Here is a 24,289-nt window from a genome sequence, read left to right on the forward strand (position 1 = left end):
GTAAAAGTGTCTTAAGAAAGTGACGGAAGTGATTATATATTAAATCGCATTATTAACAAAACCCGACAAATCATCCCCCCGTAAACCGGCTACTCGATCGAGTACCCAACAGGTCAGAAACTGTTTTAAAACGCAACACACCCTTACTCGACAGAGTAAGGTCCACTCGATAGAGTACCCAGAGACTCATAAAACCGTAGTATTACAATAAGGCCAAGGCAAAGCCTGATTACACAAGTCAACCATCCATATAGCTCCTCATACCGACTAAATCAAAGATCTTAATGAACAAGTAAATACAAAGCGAGTAACCTATCATTTAACGCTTGAAAGTTGAATCTCATCAGATACACAGCTTTCCTTCCTACCCTACTCGTTTCCTCGACTTTTCCCCTACCAATTTCAACACCCTCCTACATACCCATATAAATTGTCCCCTCGTTTCCAAATAAAATAATCATCCGGACTTGTAAACTACTACTATTTCTTTAAAATTAAACTCGCTAAATTGTCTTCTCTGATTACTCCACCATTTACGAGTGGCCAAATTAATCACAAAGAAAATGGAGTTCTTCGCGAAAGCAAAGGCAGTCCGTCTAAGGAGCCAACACAACAAGTATTTGGTGGCAGCGGAAGATGAAGAATCCGTCAAGCAAAGTCGCAGCGGTTCCTCAAAAACCGCACGTTGGTCTGTGGAGCAAGTGGACAACAAACCAAATGTGATACGTTTAAAGAATTGTCAAAGCTGGAAATACCTAAGTGCAACAGACGACCCGTTCCTCCTAGGGATGACTGGGAGACGGGTCGGCCAGTCTTCCCCTAGGCTCCAAAACGACCCAACGGTCGAGTGGGAGCCTATCAGGGAAGGATCGCAAGTAAAATTAAGGACACGTAAGGGTAATTTTTTAAGAGCAAATGGTGGTATTCCACCTTGGAATAACTCGGTTACACATGACGTGCCGTCTAGGACTTCAACACAAGATTGGATATTATGGGCTGTTGATGTGCTTGAGGTGGATTACGAATCAACGGTGGAGATGAAAGAGAGTAGTAGTTTGTCGAGGAACTCTTCAAGTGGGTCCACCATTTCCAAAGCCGACTACTTTAAAGATTGTTATGAGGTTGGATCTCCTACTGCTACTGCATCTCACAGACATTCATCTCCTCATCAGGTCTGTTTCTCTTTTCTTCTTTTTTATTTCATTATACTTTTTTCATGGCGTTACCTTTGGTACGTACTGGGTAAACTCGAGCATACATATGCTCGGCTACAAATTATCTATACTAGGTTAACCACCCAAGAGGGTGATTAGTTTGAAGTCTAGAAGGTATGGCGTCGGGCCATTTTACCCCACAAGATTGAGAGTTTCACCCATGTTTTAATCACTAGACTCTACCCTTAACTGACACGTTTTTGACATTATTATAATCCTTCCCATTGTTTAATACAATAATATCTCTTTTATTGGTAAAATTGATAAAATAAGTATTGTATGAAAAAAATTACTGTCTAGAATCTAGATAATAGCTAATTTCATCTTGTCTAATTTCATCCAGTGTTGGTATGTAGATCCGTTTTAGGATTGCGGTCTTAAGAATAAGAAAGACTTTCCTTTTGCTTGTATTATTATTATTATGCTTTTGAAGTTTATACGCACCATATCACCCTTAATTAATGATAAATCATGGTGCTCCTGCTCCATGATGTTGAAATTGGACACGTATTGTTCACTTGACTACCTCTAGTAACGATTAGGGGTGGTCAACAGTGCGGGTCGGGGGTGGGCCGGGTCGGGTTTTGGGAGACCCGGAACCGGGCCGGGTAAGGGGGCGGGACGGGCCGGGTTGAGGCGGGTCGGGGTGGGCCGGGTCAGAAGTGACCCGTGAGGCGGGTCAAGGGCGGGTCCGGGTTTGGGCGGGCCTGGTTTGACATTTGGGGACCCGTAATCGCCCGGATATAGGGCGAGTCGGGCCGGGTCCGGGTCAAGCGGGTCACAGGCGGGCCGGGTCCGGGTTAGCAAGGCCGACCCGCACTGTTGACCACCCCTAGTAACGATACTGACAAAATTCTTGTTTCAGACTGTCAATTTTTGTTTTAAAGTTTTAGACGGACATATGTGTTAATTTTATGGTTAAATATAATTAGTATAGTTAGTGTTACTATTTAGACTGTCAATTTTCGTTTAAATTTTTAGACGGCATTTGTGTTAATTTTATTGTTAAATATAATTACAATGGTATAGGTAGTGTTACCATTTATAATAACTTGTTTTCCATGATGTTATCTTTGACTGTAAAATGGCTATAAAATCTCGTCTTATTATTGCACCAAAATAGCTTATCTGAAACATGATCAACTGAATCAACTATATTTACATCTTCTCTTGCAAGTTGCAACGTGATCTATTACAATTTGTCAAACCATATTTTGGTTGAAATATTTTTAACGGTTTAATTGAAGTAAGTATTACTGAAGTATGAGTAATCTCAGGGTAAGGAGAGTAATCAAAGTTATTCAGGGGATGAGTTTTCAAGGTCTTCGTTGTCTAGGAATTCATCTTCTGGCTCCACGGTTTCAAAACCTGATGATTACAAGGAATGTAGTGAGAAAGAGACCGTGTCACCCTCACCCGCGGTTGCTCCTAAGTCTGTTCGATCCGTAAGGCATTCCTCCACTGCTCAGGTGTGTTCATTTTCATGCGCATTGTGACTATATATATCAGTAATGTTATTTGTATTATTATTGTTAGCTTAATAGCATTTGTCAAAGTATATAAAAGGAAAATCTCCAATATAGACACCCAAGGTTTCATCTAATTCTATTATGGGCGCCCAAAGTTTGCATAATTTCAATCTAGCTACCTCAGGACTCAGGTTTTACCATAATCTCATTTTTGGGTACCAAGGTTTGGGTAGTTCCAATTTAGGTACCCAATTTTTGATCTATGGAAAACATTAAGAGTTTAAATATGTACTTTCTCTAGCTCTTTGTTTCTTCCCATTTCAATAAAACACTACTCACATATATTTAGATACATTTGACGAAAATTTATTTCCGGAGGAAGTAATAAGTTTGCATACGTTTAACTTTATTGTGTTTTACTACACACAAGCCACAACCCACACCACATAATAAACTTAAAGTTTAGCTAATGAGAGAAACATTAAGAGTATTAATATATAATTAAGTAAATAAATATCATTGGCTAAAATTCCAACTCAAATTAATTAATCAATACTATATATTAAATCCAGAAACCAAGGTAATTAAATGTAATTAAAAAAAGTTATAAATTAATTATACTATAAAAATCACTAGCACCGTGATGGACCCGATTAAGGAATCTCAATGCAAATATTATATAGTTTGGGTTAAAATTAAATTATATAGAAGCTTGGTAATTTCCTAAACATTTGTAAGAGACTAAAACATGGTCAATTTCCTTAAAATAAAATAATTAATTAAGATGGTCAATTTCAAGGAGACTAAAAGAAAGAAGATGCTTCGTAATTTTCCTAAATATTTATAGAAGACTAGGAGATGGTCAATTTCCTTAAAATAAAATTATTAATTAGTATAAACATGCACACTTATGGTATTAATTATTATCATCATTAAATTACGCAATTTATTTTCGCAGTACACATTTTACTTATTACAGTACTTTTTACCTAATGCTTTCCATTTGATTACCCTTGAACTTGACAAAGGAAAAACCTAATTCTCTCAAATTCAAACCTAACAACCTCTCAAATTTATCAAATAACATCTAATTTCTAGAGAATACTGATTATTAAAGTAGTGATGGACAACATTTGATTATTATGGCCGTTGGTATATTGAACCCAAATGTTAATGATGATTTATTAGGGTTGACAAGTGTTGGAACTATTGCGTACTTGAGATATTCATTTGGTACACACAATAACGTAATGTTTTGATGGATTTTATGCTTCCTTGCCAATTCCATTAAATATTACTCACATATTTTCGGTCATCGGTGGGAGGCGAGCCTAAAGGTCAGGGGCGAGGGATGCAGGTCAGGGAAATTGGTCTGATAAAGAGAGAAGATGGCAGCCTGTCGATTGCGGATAAGCGACAGTGGTGGTAGGGTGGATGGCGTATTGGTGTGTACTGTACAAGTTTTGGGTGATTTTTTTTTTCTTTTTTTTGGATGTAGTACACAAGATGGGGAAATGAGAGGGGTAGAATGGTCAAATCTGTATTCCAATGAGTAAAATGTGTACTGCGAAAATCAACACCCTTAAATTATATATTAAATTTAAAATCTATGCAATTTTATTAAACTTTATAGTTTATTAGATGTATAGAGATGTTATTTATTTAACATACAAAAATAAAATAAGTATGTTATAAATAATTCAAGTTAGATTCCATAATATATAATATTGCATAATTCTTTCGATTTGATTTAATGCATATATGTAATATATTTATATAAATATATAATCCTCTTAAAATTGCATGCTTAAATAGTAAAAGTAATTTCGTCAGTAAAGAAAAGAATTGTAGTAACTTTGGATATAGTTATATGATAGTAATCACTCATTTGAATATTAAAAGTAACAATATTATCAGCGATATTAGTGAAAGTGGTAGAAACAACAACGGGAGTAGTGAAATAATCAATATTAATGCAGCAATAGTGAAAGTAACAATAATTACGGCGGGAGTAGTGAAGTTATCAATATTAATGCGGCAGTAGTGACAGTAACATTAATTACGGCGGGAGTAGTGAGAGTAACAATGACTACGGGCAAGTAATGAAATGTTATTACTATTGTTTCATTAATAAGAGTAAAATATTAATAGTGGGAGTAGTGAATTTGTCTCAAAATTTATTTCATCGTAATTTTAGGATGGGTCATAGAAAAATATATTAATGATAAATTTATGGGTTATGCAACTTTAAGTAATTTTATTTAATGAAAAAAAAAATTTAGTGATAAGTAGAGGTAGCCCGGGCGAAGCCGGGCACCAATACTAGTATTAGTAACAAAAGAAACCATAGATGTTTTAAAGTAATTTAAATATTATACATTACGTACTAATTAGATCATTAAAAATTGGTAATCTAACTAGAAAAGTACAAATATTTAAACTAAAATTAGTTCAACCTTTAGGTAATTAAATTGGAATCAGATTAAACCTTAGATAGCTAATGTAAAACTAATCAAATCTTAGTACCCAAAGACCAAAGTGAAACTATAATCAAACCTTCTCAAATACCCAAATCGGAATAAGACAATTCTCACAATTCTTATACCATACACCCATGTGTATGGTACTCCCACACCCTCTCCCCCACCCCCAATGATCTTTTCTATTGTAGTGGTTAGTGGGTAGTTTTTTAAAATAGCACATTCATTTAAATGGCTAAAAAATACTACTTAAAAAAATTAAAAGTAATTACTAGTGTTTATATATTTTTTACTTTATAAATAGAGAATATGTAACTATATTTTTGAATATGTATTATTGTGTGAATATGTATAGTTTTATTAAATGAATATCTATGATTAGCTTAGTGAATACATTTGTTATTCTTATGAATTGATAAGTTGTGAATATGTTTGTTAAACTGTGTGAATATTCTATATTAATTGCGTGAATATGTGAGCTTATTTAGAGAATGTGATTTTTAATTTACGTGAATATGTTAATTATGTGATGTGAATATCTGAGTCTTATGAATATGTTACTTATTTGATGTGAATAAGTGAGTAAAATTAATATAAACACAAAAATATATCAAATGTGATCTCTATCTATAGAGAAAAGAAAATTATAAATAATGGTATAATTTTCATAATTTTCTAATTTATAAAATTTAAGATTTAAAAGTATTAAAAAGTAAAATTAAGTGAGAGTATCATGCACCATACAACCTGGGTGCATGATATAATTTACCCAATTCTCACGTACTCATATTGAAATTAACCCAAATGTCAGACACTCAGTGGTGGATCTTAGTGTACGTGGATCTGGGTCTGGCCCACCCCAAAATCTATAATATGTATAATTCAGCGACTCTCATATGCATGATTGCTAGGCTCCTAATCAAAGGGGAGACCATAATTCGATCCCACTACTACCATCTACCCTATTTTTATTTAGTGAGGATCCTCTATCCCATTTGGTGTCTCATTGTGTGTGCCACACCACTTAGCTTCTAACACATCAACAAATTAATATATTTATTACAATATTTTATTTTGGTACAAGTGATGTGTCGACATGTAAGTGGTGTGGCACATAATGGAACATAAAGGTGGGACAGAGGATCCTCATTGATTTTTTACAAATAACCCCCTTTTATGTACCATTTTTTTACAAATAACCCCCTTTTAAGTCCATTTTTACAAATAACCCCCTTAAAATCATTTAATCCTAAAAATTACCCCCTAATGTTGATTACTCTAATGATTTTTATAAAACCCGATCTATATATGATATTACGACTTAAACTTATATAATATATCTAAACTACCCTTGCATTACTCATAACTATACCCAGTACCCACCAAAAAACACCCCCATTCATTCACTCATCTGATGTGTCAAGGTGCTCCAAACATTGCAATGGTAAAGTCAAAAGAAGGGTTTTTTTGTCAAACACAACCTTTAAAAAAAAATTTCTTCCAAACACCACCTTTAAAAAAAAAGTTGGTAAAACACAACCTTTAATAAATTTTTTGTTGTCAAACACGACTTTTTTGCTGAAGGACTTAACATTTTGCAATGGGGTAACTTTCAATCGATGTTTGGGATAGCAAACGATGTCGATTTGAGGTGTTCTTGGACTCTTTGGAAAGGTGGAAATACAAGCTTTCCATGGGTTATCAACACGATGGTCAAAGGTGGCCTTATATGGGGTCTATTATTGTGTAAAGTAAGGCTAGTCGGAGAGATTAGTGAGTGGTCGGGGATTTTTAGTGGGTCTTTTAAAGAGGTTATGATACTTTGTTTGGTTTGAAATTTGGTATGTAGGTAGCGGGGAGTACATGGTAGGTCTTAGTTGTGTTGTTTGTGCTGGTTGTTTGTTACAAGTGGTGGTTCGAGGGGAGTTAATTTGAAGGTAAAAAACATTCAAAAGAATGTCAAAGTAAGTCTTTTTTTTTGTGGGTCAAATCGCTCACCTCAAACCACCACTTACAACAAACAACCACAAAAAACAACACAACTACGGCCTACCTTACACTCTCTGCTACTTACATACCAAATTTCAGACCAAACAAAGCATCATAACCTCTTTAAAAGACCCACTAAAAATCCTCGACCACCCGCTAATCTCTCCGACCAGCCTTACTTTACACATCCATAGACCCCACATAAGGCCACATTTGACCATTGTATTTATAACCCCTCAAAAGCTTGTATTTCCACCTTTCCAACGAGTCCAAAAACGCCTCAAACCGACATCGTTTGCTATCTCAAACATCGACTGAAAGTTACCCCATTGCAAAATGTTAAGTCCTTCGGGCAAAAAGTCGTGTTTGACAACAAAAAATTTATTAAAGGTTGTGTTTTACAAACTTTTTTTTTAAAGGTGGTGTTTGGAAGAATTTTTTTTTTAAAGGTTGTGTTTGACAAAAAACCCTCAAAAGAATTCGAAGTGGATAAGATAAGTGTACTCTCAAATAAACTTGTAGCACTCATTCTGTCTTTCCAGCAAATGAAAGATGTGATGAAAACATGCATTGATGTAGAATCAGATCGTTGGAATGTAACGTAGTTTAAATTGCAGCGGAATTATTGATTAGTTTGAGTATGTCGTGTATAAGATCAGAAAACAAGGAATTATTGTTGGAAATTGCGTGAATTTGGAACGAAGAACAGGATAGATTAGCGAATCTTGTTCTAACCTCGCAAGGTTATAGCTCGATTTGCTATAACTCAGCCTCGCAAGGAAGAGTTCTAATCTAATCTCGCAAGATTGACACAAGTTTTCGAATCGTAAACTTTATTGTATTTCTGAAAATAATCTGAAAAATAAGGCCACAATCGGTCCTTATTTATAGTCCTACTCGATGTCACAATCTGACTCGAGATCTAATTCCTCAACTTATCTTCCAAGCTATTTTTCCTAAACTAACTAGGAAACTTATTACATAATTATTAACTAATAAAAATCAGATTTGTGGAAGCTAAATAAAACTAGGATTAGGAAATATAGAGTTTCCTAATTTTATTTGGATTAGGAAATATAGAGTTTCCTAATTTTATTTGAAAACAGTAAAATAAACTAATAGCTAATCCAACCCAATTTAGGAAATCGTGTCTCCTAACATGGCTGGAATTCCGTGCTCCTACACGGTTTAGGGAAGCGTGTTTCCAGCTCCGCCATCTTCATTGCTCTCCCATTTCAACATCGTCACATAACTCGACCCCATTTTGAAACCTTCCGTAATTTGAGTTACATTTCGACTAATGAGCACTTCATTTTCGCTATCTTCCAATGCTCCCGCATCATTCTCTCCTTCTTTTTGAGAATTTGACCTCAAATTTTCGTCATCAAGATACGGTGATAGATCTCCCACATTGAAAGTTGCACTCACCCCGCCATACTCACTTGGCAAATCCAGCTTGTAAGCACTCGAACCATAACATTCTAGGACTTTGAACGGACCATCAGCTCTTGGCATTAGTTTATTTTTGCGCTTAGACGGAAATCGTTCTTTCCTTAAGTGCAGCCACACAAGATCTCCTACCTTGAACACAGGCTGTTTTCTATGCTTGTTAGCTTTCTCCTTGTATTTTGCATTTGCCTTCTCTATTTGAGCTCTCACCTGTTCACAAGTACGAAGAAATGTCGCTTGTCTATCTTTTGCTTCGAAACTCATGAGATCTTTCTTTGGGATTGGAACCAAGTCAATAGGTAGAAATGGATTGACTCCGTACACAATTTCGAATGGAGCTCTTCCGCAGTAAGAGCATGGAGATGGAGTTCGATTGTAAGCAAACTCGGCATGTGCGAGTTTAACATCCCAATCCTTTGTGCTCTTGCTAACCAACCCTCTCAATAAACTTCCAAGAGTGCGATTAGTTACTTCCGTCTGACCATCTGTTTGTGGATGGTGAGAAGTACTAAATAGTAACTTAGTTCCCATCAAACGCCATAACGTTTTCCAGAAATAACTAAGGAACTTTACATCTCGATCCGATACAATGGTAAGTGGAATTCCATGTAAACGAACCACTTCTTTGTAATATAGATCAGCAACATTAGTAGCATCATCGGTTTTATGACAAGGAATGAAATGAGCCATCTTCGAAAACCGATCAACAACCACCATTATAGAGTCTTTACCACGCTGAGTTCTAGGCAATCCGAGTATAAAGTCCATACTAACCTCGCTCCAAGGTGCTTTGAATCGTAAGCAGCGTGTACAAATGCCCTTTAGTAAATGAACTCTTCGCCTTTTGACACACGACACACTTAGCCACGATTTCTTGAACATCCTTAATCATCTTTGGCCAATAAAAATGTTCACTTACAATGTCGTAAGTTTTATTAGAACCAAAGTGACCAGCTATTGCTCCTCCATGAGCTTCGTGAATAAGTAATTCCTGAATCGAACTTTGTGGAATGCAAAGTCGATTTCCCTTGAATAAAAATCCATCTTGCAATATATAAGTTCCAGTAGGCTCAATCAACTCTTTAGCAAAAGACGGATCAGTCTTGTACAACTCCTTAATATGCTCGAAACCCAACAATCTTGCATCGAGCTCAACCAACAAACAATGCCTCCTGGAAAGTGCATCAGCTACAACATTTGAACTTCCCGTCTTATACTTTGATGAGAAAGTAAAAGATTGCAGAAACTCGACCCATTTAGCGTGCCTTATATTCAACTTTTGCTGCCCATGTATATGCTTTAGAGCCTCGTGATCAGAATGTAACACAAACGGCTTTGGTCGCAAATAGTGACTCCAATGGTCTAATGCTCTCACAATGGCATAGAATTCTTTATCGTAAGTTGAGTAGTTCGACCTTGCGCCACCTAGCTTCTCATTTGAAATACGAAATAGGCCGCTTCTCTTGCACCAATACGGCACCAATTCCAACACCACTCGCATCACATTCGACCTCAAACAACTTGTCGAAATTAGGAAGTGCTAAAACAGTCCAGGAACACAACTTACCCTTCACTTCTTCAAACGCCTTTTGGGCACTAGTAGTCCACACGAAAACCCCTTTCTTGGTCAGCTCTGTAATTGGAGCCATGATTGAACTAAATCCTTGAATGAATCGTCTATAGAATGATGCTAACCCATGGAAACTCCGCACCTCCGTAGTCGATTTAGGAACCGGCCAGGCCTGAATTGCTTCGACTTTAGATGGGTCCATACTCACGCCATCTTTGCCCACAATGTAACCAAGAAACACTACACTCGGCACCATAAACGTGCACTTCTCAAGCTTGCCAAATAGCTTCTGTTTTCGCATAACTTCGAACACTGATCTTAAATGCTGTTTGTGCTCTTCTTCATTCTTGCTATAAATCAGAATATCATCGAGATATACAACCACAAACTTGTTAAGGAAAGGCCTTAACACTTCATTCATAAGCCTCATAAACGAGCTAGGAGCGTTACATAGACCAAATGGCATCACGAGCCATTCATATAACCCCTGTTTCGTTTTAAAAGCGGTCTTCCACTCATCTCCCTCTCGAATTCTCATCTGATGATAACCACTCCGTAAATCAAGTTTAGAGAAAACACACGAACCAGAAAGTTCGTCTAACATATCATCAAGCCTTGGCATAGGAAAGCGGTATTTGATTGTAATGTTATTCACCGCTCTACTGTCAATACACATTCGCCAAGTCCCCTCCTTTTTCGGCACTAATAACGCTGGTACTGCACATGGACTCAAGCTCTCTTGTACATACCCTCGATCAATTAATTCCTGTACTTGCCTCTGTAATTCTTTAGCTTCCTCGGGATTACACCGATAAGCTGGTTTATTAGGCAATGCAGCTCCGGGAATTAAGTCAATGCGATGTTCAATTCCCCGTAAGGGAGGTAACCCATATGGTAACTCCTCGGGAAACACATCCATGAACTCATCAAGTAACCCCTGCACTCCTCGGCGGTTACTCTCACCAACGGACTCCAAGTCTCGGACAACCAGCACATAAGCTCGTTTTCCTTGAGCAAGGACCTCCTCTATTTCACTTGCTTCTAAAAACAAACTCTCCTTTGCAACAGGCTTCTTATGTTTACTTGGTGACAACGGTTTAAGATGATATTTAACTTTTCCTTTAGTCACGACATAAACATTGCTCCTCCCGTCATGTTCTACCTTTCGATCATATTGCCACGGCCTACCCAGTAAAATATGACAAGCATTCATCGGGATTACATCACACAACACCTTATCTTCATACGGTCCCAATTGTAACGATACTAGGGCCTGTTTCTTAACTAATATCCCATTATTCCCGTCAAGCCAATGTAATTTGTATGGTTTAGGGTGGTTTTTAGTTGGCAACTTCAGATTATCAACTAAGTCTCTAGATACGACATTGGTACAAGAACCGCTATCGACAATAAGAGTGCAAATCTGATTGTTTACCTTACAACGAGAATGAAATAACCGTTCCCTTTGCTCCTCTTCAACGTGAGCGGACCTCGGTGTGGAGGCTTCAAGCACCAACACCTCCTTCTCTCCTCGTTTGTAGGGTTCAACAACGTGTATCACCTCATCGCCACTCTCTTCCTCTTGCAAATCAGATTTGGATTCATGTTCTGGAAGCACAAAGTTCGGAACTAAATCAACCAATTCTTGAATCGTTAGAGCTCGCTTTTGCGGACATTCATTGGCAATGTGCCCATATCCTTGGCACTTGAAACATCGTCGCAATCTCGCATCCTTTGTTTCAACCATTGTACCCTTGCCCTTATCCTTTGGATCCTCCTTTCGTACATCCTTGCTCGGACGTAGTAGTCTTTGGTTTCGAGTAAGTGCTCGAATTCCTCGAATAATCACGAGCATAAGATTTCTTGCCTTTATCTTGCTTCTCGAATTTAAGAGCTAGCTCGCATACATCGTTAAATCCATCATAATTGGATTTCCACCGTTGTGCTAGGCTCGAATTGAGGCCACGAATAAAACGCGCAGTTCTCAATTCTTCCTTCTCTTCCAAATCGCAAACAATGCTCAATTTCTCGAATTCTTTCACATAATCAGCAACACTCAAGCTTTCCTGCGTTAAAGAAGTTAGCTTTAAGTAATTATCTTGCTCGTAGTCTCTAGGAAGAAACCTCTTCATAAGATGCTTCTTTAACTTTTCCCAAGTTTCAATCTTAGGTTTTCTGTCTTTCTTGCGTTGCTTCTTCAGATTTTCGTACCATAAAGACGCGTACTTGGTTAATTTTAATGTAGCAACCTTAAATTGCTTATGTTCATCGTAGTCTTTGTATTCGAAAATCCTCTCGCTTGATTTAATCCAATCTTAGAAACTTTTCAAAGCATCTAGATCTCCATTAAACTCGGGTATGTCGAGTTTAAGGCCTCTGTCATCATCGTTCTTGCTTTTCTTTTTCTCTTTTGGCTGTTCGTCTTCTTGATTGATGATCGTCCAATTCTTTTTCTTCTCCTTATTCTTTAACATAGTTGCTATCTCCTTTAAAACATAAGACATCTGAGCCATCCCCGTCTTTAACTCGTTATGACCATCTTCCCATGTTTTCGGAGTACCATCTTTGTCGTTAACCATAATTAACAACTTCCCAAGACAGATCTATTAAAGAATAAATCTGAACCTTGCTCTGGTAACCAATTTGATGTAGAATCAGATCGTTGGAATGTAACGTAGTTTAAATTGCAGCGGAATTATTGATTAGTTTGAGTATGTCGTGTATAAGATCAGAAAACAAGGAATTATTGTTGGAAATTGCGTGAATTTGGAACGAAGAACAGGATAGATTAGCGAATCTTGTTCTAACCTCGCAAGGTTATAGCTCGATTTGCTATAACTCAGCCTCGCAAGGAAGAGTTCTAATCTAATCTCGCAAGATTGACACAAGTTTTACGAACTGTAAACTTTATTGTATTTCTGAAAATAATCTGAAAAATAAGGCCACAATCGGTCCTTATTTATAGTCCTACTCGATGTCACAATCTGACTCGAGATCTAATTCCTCAACTTATCTTCCAAGCTATTTTTCCTAAACTAACTAGGAAACTTATTACATAATTATTAACTAATAAAAATCAGATTTGTGGAAGCTAAATAAAACTAGGATTAGGAAATATAGAGTTTCCTAATTTTATTTGGATTAGGAAATATAGAGTTTCCTAATTTTATTTGAAAACAGTAAAATAAACTAATAGCTAATCCAACCCAATTTAGGAAATCGTGTCTCCTAACATGGCTGGAATTCCGTGCTCCTACACGGTTTAGGGAAGCGTGTTTCCAGCTCCGCCATCTTCATTGCTCTCCCATTTCAACATCGTCACATAACTCGACCCCATTTTGAAACCTTCCGTAATTTGAGTTACATTTCGACTAATGAGCACTTCATTTTCGCTATCTTCCAATGCTCCCGCATCATGCATATTGTGTAGGAGATGGAAATATATTTGGACTAAACTCCCCATACTTGATTTATCAGGCTTTAATGTTTCACATTCATTACTACCCGCTTTCAAAGCATTTGTGTATATTGTTGCTCAATGATGCACCGTTCCTCCGTCGCTTTTCCATGGATCACTTGAATGAATTTGAGGATTTTCATGTTAATTCCCAAATCAATCAATTAAACCCAAATTTCACCACTCAATACCAAAGAGATTCTTCCAAAGCCCAAAATCTTTGACCTCAATTCAGCATCATCAGGCTCGGAAGTTTAAAGGGTCAGTCATAACTCATACGCCTTATTGGATTGGCATTTAGAGCTCGATGATGATCGTGTGGAGGCAGTACCAAATTCAGATGAAGCGGGTGCTGATGATGGAAACTTAGGTCTTTTTTTCAATCCCAAATCCAAGAGATCAAAGTGCGCCTTTCGCAGCCCTTGATCCTTGCTATAACAGCCCCGAGAACCCTTAACTGGTAGTTGTTGTACTTCCCACACCAAGAAGCGGCAACAATTCGCAGTGGGAAAGGAGGGGCGAAATTTGGGTTTAATTGATTGATTTGGGAATTGATTTCGGGGTTTATGTTTTGATTTGGGATTTGTCAATTAAGTGATGAGTGAATGAATGAGTGTGGTTGTTGGGTGCGTAGTGTTATGACTTATGACTTATGAGTAAGGTGAGGGTAGTTTAGGTATATTACATAAGTTTTAGTCTTAATATCGTATATAGATCGGGTTTTATAAAAATCGCTAGCGTAATCAATATTAGGGGTTAATTTTTAGGATTAAGTGATATTTAAGGGGATTATTTGTAAAAATAGACTTAAAAGAGGGCTATTTGTAAAAAAAGGTACATAAAAGGAGGTTATATACAAAATTGACTATATAAAATGATATTATGATAATAAGGTACTTGGCTGTTTCTGTGAGTTGCCACTCAATAATTATGTCTGATTCAAGTACCTCCAATTGGTTAATGTCAATTGACGACTTTTGATGGGTCATGCTTGCAACTTGCCAGGCCATGAATTGGTCAAACAAATCAGATATGACCTTCCACAAACTACTACTCCATCCATTCAACTCAACAATACTATTATCTATTTTGTACACTATTTATAGTTAAGTATTCAATTTCAATTTTCTCTTAATACATAAGTGAAAATATATTCATGTGGGATCTTATTTTATTCGTCGTTATGAGTAGACCTGGCAAAACGGGTCAACGGGTCGGGTTCGGGTCGGGCAAGTTCGGGTCGGGTCAGTTCGGATTTCTCATTGATTTCGGGTCATTTCGGGTTTCGAGTCTGTTTCGGGTTCGTTGGTCGGGTCTTTTTCGGGTCAATTGGGTCGGGTTGTTTCGGGTCGGGTCATTTTCGGGTCAATAAATAATAAAGAAATAGTCATTTCAAGTAATTTCGGTTCAATTAGAGTTATATTTTGTCGGGTCATTTTTGGGCTTGATGGTTTCGGATCGGGTCATTTTCGGGTCGGATCAGTTACGGGTCAAGATGCTCGGGTCATGTTCGGATCGGGTCGGGTCAATTCGGGTTTTCGGGTGACAGTCGGGTGATGTAGTTCGGGTCACTTCGGGTCTCGGGTCAGTCTTTTCGGGTCGGGTCAATCGGGTCGAGTTGATTTTGCCAGGTCTAGTTACGAGTATATTAAAAATATCTAACTTTTATATTTTTTGCAAATACGTAGCTAATGATATTTAGCACGTAAAAGACGCGTTGACAAACGTGAAAAAAGAAAGTGGTAGTGTGGAGTTGAATGGAGGGAGTATTATATTGGGTGATCGAGTCGTTAATAAATACACCCTCCTATTCATTATGATATTCCACATTACTTTTGGGTAGTTTTTAAGAAGAATGAAATTTGTGGTGAAAAATGGAGGAATTGGAAAGTAAGAAGGAAAATGTGGGGTCACAAATTCTAAGAACCACAAATTATAAACTAATAAGGAAAGTAGTGAATTTGTCATTTTAGGAAATGTGGAAGATATTAGAGAATAAAAGGTAGTACTAAATACTCCCAAGTCCCGATTATTTGTTGTCCTTTTTATATTAGGGTGTCTCGGTGAGTTGTTGTCCTTTCTATTTCAAGAATGAACTTCATGAACAATTTGATCATTCACACTCAATTTATTCCACTTATTATTTAGTAATTGACCTTTTAATCTTTGTGCCAAAACCAAAAGACAATGATCAACTGAGAGTCTGAGACGGAGAGAGTAGTAATTACGAGTAATAAAAAATAAACACATAATTGGTGTACTGAAATTTCTCCAACACTATTATTTATACTCCCTCCTATTCAAGATAAAACTCCCTATTTCCATTTCCGTCTATTCACAATAACTTCCCTATTTCCTTTTTTGGTAAGTGTTTGTGTGACCCAAATTTAATTGTATGGTGCGGTAGTGTATTTGTGTGGTTCAAATTTATTTATATGGTGGAGTAGTGTGTTTTCTTAATTTTTGTGTCAAAATGAAATGGGAGGTTTATTGTGAATATGAGGGAGTATAAGACAAGTACGGAGTATCCCCACTAAACTAAAAGAATAAGGATTGCTAAAGTTTTCCCGCTCAATTAATTGATAACAAAATTGGGCCCCATTGAAAATATTCTTTTATTGATTGACACACAATTAATAAAGAGGCAATTAGGAAAGAGAAAATCTTTGTACGTACATAAAATATTTGTACACAATTAATAGAGTCATGAAAGATTGCTCAACTTTTTCCCATATTTAATAAAAACTTTAACACACAATTGATTACCAAAAAGTGGGCCCATACCCAACAAATCTTTCTCAACTTCTTATTAATAAAGCATTCACACTCCCAATTTCCACAAAAAAACCTCAAAGTTAATAAAAAATATATATTAATGTAAAATACGAAATCTAAAATATAACATACTGATATTTTAATATAAAAAACTACAAGATTAAGCACAAGACAAAATCAAAAAGATAACATACTGATATTTTAAAAAGATTAAGCATCTCCCTAAAATATTTTACAAAAATATTTTATAGTTTCATATCTTAAAATAGAAACAAAAACAAAAAACAAGGATTATATACTACAAAATTATATACTGTATAACTTTATTGCGGTATATCCTATAAAAAATGGTTTCACAATAACATATTATAATAATCAACCCTCCTATCCCTTTATAATCCTCCTATAACTAAAACTAAAAGATTAAGTCATCTATAAATTTTTCCGATCAATTCAATAACAAAGTAGTGACTCTATATTAGATTATGTTATTCCATAATAGTCAGCTATCATTATTTTTAATAATAAAAATAGGTTCACACAAAAATAATTTAATCTAAAAGTCCTTTGAATAGTAAACTTTTTTTTAATAATATTGCTAACATTATAAGCCGTACCTTTCAACATTCTATTATAAGTATAACTCATTTATGTAAACATTTTAAATTTATACGACCTCTATATATTCAACCCTCACAATTACCGTGCTTTAGCACGGGATCTCAACTAGTATGTTATGAAGTACTTCCTTTGTTCCATATGATTATTTAAGTTTGCTTTATACATGTATGTCAATGCTTGTTTTATTTTGTTCATATTTTTATTTACATATTATTAAAAATTATAAAAATTTGATATTCATAATACACTCGGTAAGACGATTTAAACAATATCTCATTTGACTATCTTTTATGTTATACATTAGAAGTTGTATTGAGATTCTTCTCACTTATGAATAATGCCCAAAAAGCAAACGTAAACAATTCAATGGAACGGAGGAAGTATTTCTTAAAGTATTGGTATAATGGTATTAGTATTTCAGATGTTTCTATTTTAAATATCTTACTGAATGCCCTGTTTGGTAAAACTAACTGAAAAAGTAGCTGAAATCTGAAAAGTTAGCTAAAAACTGAAAAGCTAACTGAAACCTGAAAAAATAACTGATAAGGTAACTGGAAATTAAGAACTGATAAGGTAGCTGATTATATAAAAAAAATGTTTGGCAAACTAACTGAAAAGGTAAGTGGTTTTAATGAAATGACGTAACAGGATATGATAATTATTTAATAATATAGATTTAAAGGGTAAAAACGGAAAATCAAACCGAATTAGGTACCTGAAATCTCAAATGCTACTCTAGATAACATTTCATTTTAGGTAACTTAATTGGTTAAATAAGCTACTTGTCAAACGCTTACAAAAAAATAAGGTACCTGAAATTTTGGTCAAATAAGCTACTTTGACCGAATCGGGTACATAAAATAACTTGCCAAACCGAACCTAAATAATTAATACTCCGTATACTGTATATTAAATTGTCTCCCCATATGATAATGTAATACTGTTATGGCTTGTTTGTAAATGAAAAATAAAGATATGTTTATAAAGAAGTTAGGGAGCAGTTAATGTATTATACAACTGGTTGTATATACAACTTTTTCAATATAGTTGAACTTTGTTATAAAGTTATCGAGTTCTACTAACAAAATTATCAAGTTATGATACAAAGTTATTTGAGCTTAACAGAATAATTGTTGAGCTCAATAACTTTGTAAAATAGCTCAATAACTTGTAAAATAGCTCAACAACTTTGTGTAAGAGCTCAACAACTTTGAGACGGTTGTACAATGCTACTATACAACTGGTTGTAGGATAGTATTTGTGGTTAGGGAGTATAAAACAGTTTCACATAAACTATTCTTGTTGAAGCAATTATTGCAAAGGATAAATGAGAACATTTTTAAGACTAAACGAAAATTATTAACAAAAAGGACAAATCGGTGAAACTATCTACCCAAAATATATTTTCTTTAACCATGATTTTCCTATTGTGTTCACAGTTAACTTTTTAATATTGTATCCACACATATGCAAACGTATGATATAGCTCATTTGTTACATCTTTCCTTATTTACTAGTATTGGTGCCCGGCTTCGCCCGGGCTACCTCTACTTACCATTAATTTTTTTTTCATTAAATAAAATTATTTAAAGTTGCATAACCCATAAATTTATCATTAATATATTTTTCTATGACATATCCTAAAATTACGATAAAATAAATTTTGAGACAAATTCACTACTCTCGCTATTAATATTTTACTCTTATTAATGAAATAATAGTAATAAAATTTCACTACTCCCGCCGTAATTATTGTTATTGTCACTACTGCCGCATTAATATTGATAATTTCACTATTCTCATCGTAATTATTGTTACTTTTACTATTGACGCATTAATATTGATTATTTCACTACTGCCGTTGCGGTTTCTACCACTTTCACTAATCTCGCTAATAATATTGTTACTTTTACTATTCAAATGAGTGATTATTATCGTATAACTATATCCAATGTTACTACAATTCTTTTCTTTACTGACGAAATTATTTTTACTACTTAGGCATGCAATTTTAAGAGGATTATATATTTATATAAATATATTACATATATGTATTAAATCAAATCGAAAGAATTATGCAATATTATATATTATGGAATCTAACTTGAAATATTTATAACCTACTTATATTATATTTTTGTATGTTAAATAATTAACATCTCTATACATCTAATAAACTATAAAGTTTAATAAAATTGCATAGATTTTAAATTTAATATATAATTTTATGATGATAATAATTAATACTATAAGTATGCATGTTTATATTAATTAATTATTTTATTTTAAGGAAATTGACCATCTTCTATAAATATTTAGGAAAATTACCAAGCATGTTTTTTCTTTTAGTCTCCTTGAAATTGACCTTCTTAATTAATTATTTTATTAATTGATCATCTTAATTAATTTATTTATTTTAAGGAAATTGATCATCTTAATTAATTTATTTATTTTAAGGAAATTGACCATGTTTTAGTCTCTTACAAATGTTTAGGAAAATTACCAAGTTTCTATATAATTTAATTTTAACCCAAACTATATAATATTTGCATTGAGATCCCTTAATCGGGTCCATCACACGGTGCTAGTGATTTAAAACTATATAGTATAATTAATTTGTATAACTTTCTTTAATTACATTGAAGTCCCTTGGTTTCTGGATTTAATATATAGTATTGATAGTATTGATGTTAGTCGGATTTTCTTCTCTCTTTCATTTTTTGGAATGTTTTATGTCATATAAAATTTAATTGTATGTGGGGTTGAGTGTTTGTGTGGTCCGAAATTAATTCCTTATTTCTTGTGCAAATTGAAAAAGGGAAGAAATAAGCAACTAGGAAGGAGTACATAGTTTCAAATAATGAACATAAGCTGAATGAACGTCCCTTTTACATTTCCACTGCATAAGTTTATGAACATTCTTTTACGTTTTTTTTTAACTGCTATAAATAGAGTAGAGCCTAATGTATGTGATTCAATAAACATCACTATGCCAACCTATATCCATCTCTTTTACTCTCATTATCTCAATGAGTTGTTTTTTATTTCAATTTTGAAGTGTATCATTAAATCATTCATCTGTTAATATATTTCAATTTTGGTCAAGTATTGGACAAATGTGTAAGTGAACATATATAGCTTCTTTATTTTATTGTTATATTCCCATACCTTGTATTTTTTTCAATGTATAAGTAAATTTGATTTAAATTGGTTTATTGTCAACATATGATAACAGCGTCGGACTCAAAGTCCAAAGGAAATCCAACAAGTGTCTGAAAAACAAACGCGAGTCTCGGCTTTTGCCAACCATGTTCGAGACAAATCCAGGGTACTCGTTTATTACTTGTAAAAATTTGTACATTTCATATCTGACCCATTTGTTTATGCGTTCGCTTTGCATTCAACCATCAAAAATTAGTCCAAGATACTTGTACAAATTTTGATATGCTCTCTGTGTTTTTATGTTGGATACAGCATTCTGATTCTTTCAATAAGCTCAGATCAGTGTTAAATGGCCTAGATGACCTACTTGACGATGATAATGACGTCCATGAAGCACAATCCGAGGCAGAGTCTGAGCCTATAGTAGAATCACCATTACATAAACCTCATTTACTAGAAGTCAAGATGGCAAAGCACACCCTTAAAGAACTAAACAGCTTCGACTATGAGACCTTCTTATCTTCCGGCAAAGAAAAGAAGTTAGAGGAGGCTTTAAAGATTCTCATTGCCGATTTCAAAATGTCAGGCCGGGGCCAAGTGCCCGAGGAGCTACAAAGTTTACTTGGTCAACTCAAGACGATGAGACAGGACCATGACTCGGCTTCTCGAGATATGGAGGAGTACACAACATTTTCAATAAGGAGATTAGAGGTGAAGGGAGAGCTAAAGAAAGACGCTTCAAAGGCTCATGAATTGGAGACCTTGGAAGAAGAATTGAGCAACATGCTAACGAGTTCAAGAGCAAAGAGGGAGGAGTTGTTAAAACAACTCGAGGAAGTGGAGAATAGTATCAAGGTCACAGAGAAGGCCCTGTCGGATAATGGTTTGGAGATTGACGAGCTTGTGCTGAGAATCGGAGAGAAGAGTGAGTGTCTTAGGGAGATGGAGAGGAATGACAAGTCGTGGCAAGCAAGGAAGGTTGATGCTGAGAATACATTGGAGAAGGTGGAGGACGATTGGGTCAATATGAAAGGTTTGTTTGAAGATGTTTGATTGAGGCCTCTGTTTGTAAACTAAATACGAGTGGGTATGGTATAGACTTTGTGCAATGTGAGATTAAATTTTGTATAACCTCAGTTTGTTTTTTTGCTGATTACTAAAATCCATCACTTTTATTATATACTAGTTGGTTGCCCCGCGCGGTACCCCAAGATATTTACACCGCGTTTGTTTTACGTTGTTTAATGTAATATTCTAATTATTCCGCCTATGATATAAATAAGTTTTTACCTGTTGACATTATTGAAATACTCAAGTTAGTTTCGTAGAGTGTAATTGTTGAACATTGATCGTTAGCTAAAGTTTTAGTTCATAACGAAACAGTGAGGGTTCATTAAAATCTAGCCATTACATTTGGTTCTAATATTATTGATTCATATCTCCCTAAACTTTGAGAAGTTGTTGCCGCTTGAAGAAATGATTTTGTAGTATCCCTATGATTTTAGAGATACATTTGAACAAATGCTCCAACGATGTTGGCATATGCACTAATTTCTTGTGAATACAATTAGTCCTACCAGTCGTTGCGCGCGGTACCCCAAGATATAGAATTCGCCTATTTTGAATGTTACGTAACTTATTGTATTACTATATTAAACGTTGTTAATTTTAAATTGAACTTTGTATTATTTTGAAATTTATATTTTTTAATTGTTTTTTTTTTGCTAAAATGGTAGGACTACATTATGCTCATTTATTATTGATGACTGTTGTCGTTACATTCATCGCTAATGTTTTGTACTATTTGGTTGAAATGAAATTCCAAAGACGTAGTTATTTTATAGGTCGAGGATGTACTAAGCTAAATCTGCATCTGCAATCTCGCTACACTAATATCTCCTCGACAATTCTTGTTAACCTTGTAACATTTGTCTGGAATAACGTAAATTGTGAATACAATTATTCCCATGACTTGTTCTGGGTTTTGTGAATAGGCTCTTCCAAATCTCTTTTCTTACATATTCTTCGATTTCAAACATACTTGAAGATTGACTTAGCAGAATCAGCACCCACCATCTTTCTTGATGGTACCCCAAGATAGTTTTGCATGTATAATATATTCGACTTGATAAATATATTATGAAAAAATAGTTTTGAAGTCTGGACGGCAGACATTCTCAGTTTCGATTGACTTCGTATACCCTTTTAGGGCGGATTATATTTAAAGTATTTTCCGAATGTCTATATGAGATAAGAAGCGTTTAGGCTTAGAAATCATAATAGCATAAACAGATGCTAGAGTACTACAGATTGCAATGTATACAGTTAAACAAAGAAACCATATTGATTACCTTTTACACAATTTTTAACGGTGTATATTGATATTAATCTAGATTACAACTTTTTCCATTTATTTTACATGTTGTACTTTACTTTTCATTGTCCCCTAAAGAAGGTTGAGACAGCAAGTTAATTGATAGTATACATGGAAAATCTTCACCCTCTACCTCGTCCTCCTGTTTCTATCCCTCCATAAACTAATTGTTTTTCCCAAATCAATCTGTCACTCTCTCTGTTTGCGCCCAAACTGCAAAGAAACTACAAAAACGGAGCTCGCAGAGCACCAACATCAATATCGTACCGCCTAACAATAATAATAACAAAATTAAAAAACAGAAAATGGGATTAGGATTTAAAAGTAAATACCTTTTGGGAGTGTGAGCTAAGCCACCTCCCCCTCTTCAAAACTCGTGGTCCTCCTTCTTCCTCCTCTCTAAATTTTGTGTTCCTCTATTTTCTTCTTATATATTCTCTATTTTCCCTCATGTAGATACCTCATTTCTGCACCTCTCGCAAACCACCCGGTGATGATTGGGCCGCATGTTTGCTACGCGGAACGATTTGTGACAGTTCATAAGTTTATCGTCAAGTGATTGCTCAAATATTAATGTCTACCTCTTAGTTGTCATCTACGTGCCGATACGGTCGTTTTGACAGTAATTAGAGTACATTTGGAGTCCGGGCCTAAAACTGTCTTCATTTTTTCGATAACCGTTAAATCCCGAAGTCGAATGTTCGGAATGTTAGGATATTTCTATTCCATATTTCATAATTTTTATCTTTTGGTAAACAATTTCCCGTAATATTCGCATAAGATATTAAGGAAAACCGAATTATTTCCGTCCTACCATAACTTAAACACGGAAATCTTTCTTCCGCAGGAGGAAACCACTTGGGAGCAGACGCGGAGTCTTGCGCCTCTTCCAAGAGACGCAGTGCCTGCTGCGCCTCTTCCCAGGTCCTTTTTTGCGTATTTTTCGTATCTTTTTCATATCTTTCCGAGATTCACTTCCAAAGAGTCTCCGAAACCCTAATTCCTTCACGTGATTAGTATAAATAGGAGCCTTCGCTCCTTATATTTCTCACGCGAGTGTCCGCCCTTCTCTTCTCCCTTTGCATTCTAGACTTTTGTTCTTACTTTTTGGCGTCTACGTGCTTGAATATTCGACCACGTAAGCTCGGATCCTTCTGAGTACCAGCCTCGTTTGCATGACCGACCAATTTGACCAACTCCACATCAATCAACTTAATCAATTTGTTTTAATTCCTCTTACGAGGGCACTTTCGTTACATTCGCGTCGAGCATCACTAATCGATATCTTAGTCCTTCTCGTTTCGTCAACATGTAAGTCTGAGGGTGTATAATCTCTTTTATTTATTGTATTTTAATTATTGTATCACAATTGTAAGGTTTATGTCGAAAATACCAATTAAAACCGATTTCTAAAACCGTGTTCAAAACCTCTTTTTTTACGGATTTCCAGAAGATAACCGTCGAGAAAGGACGCAGCAACTACTGCGCCTCTTCGAAGGAGCGCAGTACCTGCTGCGCCTCTTCGTGAGGCTGCCGCAGTTCCTGCTTCCTTTCTTCTTCGTTCGTCCTCTGTAATTCGTCATGTTTATTTATTTTCGTTTGTTTGTTAATTCTTTGACATAATAGCTTATCATCTCACATGTATATCATTAATCGTCATCATTAACATGTTTAATTCATCATTAAATTCGACTTAAATCCCAAGTAATCAATATTTGCGGGTTTTCGT

The 24,289-nt window shown here is 35.2% G+C and overlaps 1 protein-coding gene across 2 annotated transcripts; it reads left to right on the plus strand.

Annotated features, from left to right (window-relative positions):
- The first annotated feature begins 260 nt into the window (after nucleotides 1–260).
- Nucleotides 261–21,471, plus strand: LOC141653604 (uncharacterized). 2 transcript variants are annotated; one of them, XM_074461431.1, is made up of 4 exons: nucleotides 261–1,172; nucleotides 2,492–2,683; nucleotides 20,260–20,352; nucleotides 20,499–21,471. In XM_074461431.1, exons 1-4 carry the CDS (start codon nucleotides 564–566, stop codon nucleotides 21,237–21,239), a joined length of 1,635 nt encoding a protein of 544 aa, XP_074317532.1. In that variant the 5' UTR covers nucleotides 261–563; the 3' UTR covers nucleotides 21,240–21,471. The 2 variants fall into 2 exon arrangements, with proteins under 2 accessions (XP_074317532.1, XP_074317533.1); XM_074461432.1 differs by lacking the exon at nucleotides 20,260–20,352 and having other exon boundaries at nucleotides 20,499–21,470.
- Nucleotides 21,472–24,289: the final 2,818 nt, after the last annotated feature.

The sequence above is a fragment of the Silene latifolia genome, chromosome 4 (genome assembly GCF_048544455.1).
Source record: "Silene latifolia isolate original U9 population chromosome 4, ASM4854445v1, whole genome shotgun sequence".
Classification (NCBI taxonomy): Eukaryota; Viridiplantae; Streptophyta; class Magnoliopsida; order Caryophyllales; family Caryophyllaceae; genus Silene; species Silene latifolia.

Excerpts from the sequence above, each read along its gene's own strand:
- LOC141653604 (XM_074461431.1), top strand. The coding sequence starts at position 564 with ATGGAGTTCTTCGCGAAAGCAAAGGCAGTCCGTCTAAGGAGCCAACAC. Across the intron at positions 2,684-20,259 it reads GGCATTCCTCCACTGCTCAG|CGTCGGACTCAAAGTCCAAA; the intron begins GTGTGTTCATTT and ends ATATGATAACAG. Across the intron at positions 20,353-20,498 it reads ATGTTCGAGACAAATCCAGG|CATTCTGATTCTTTCAATAA; the intron begins GTACTCGTTTAT and ends TGTTGGATACAG.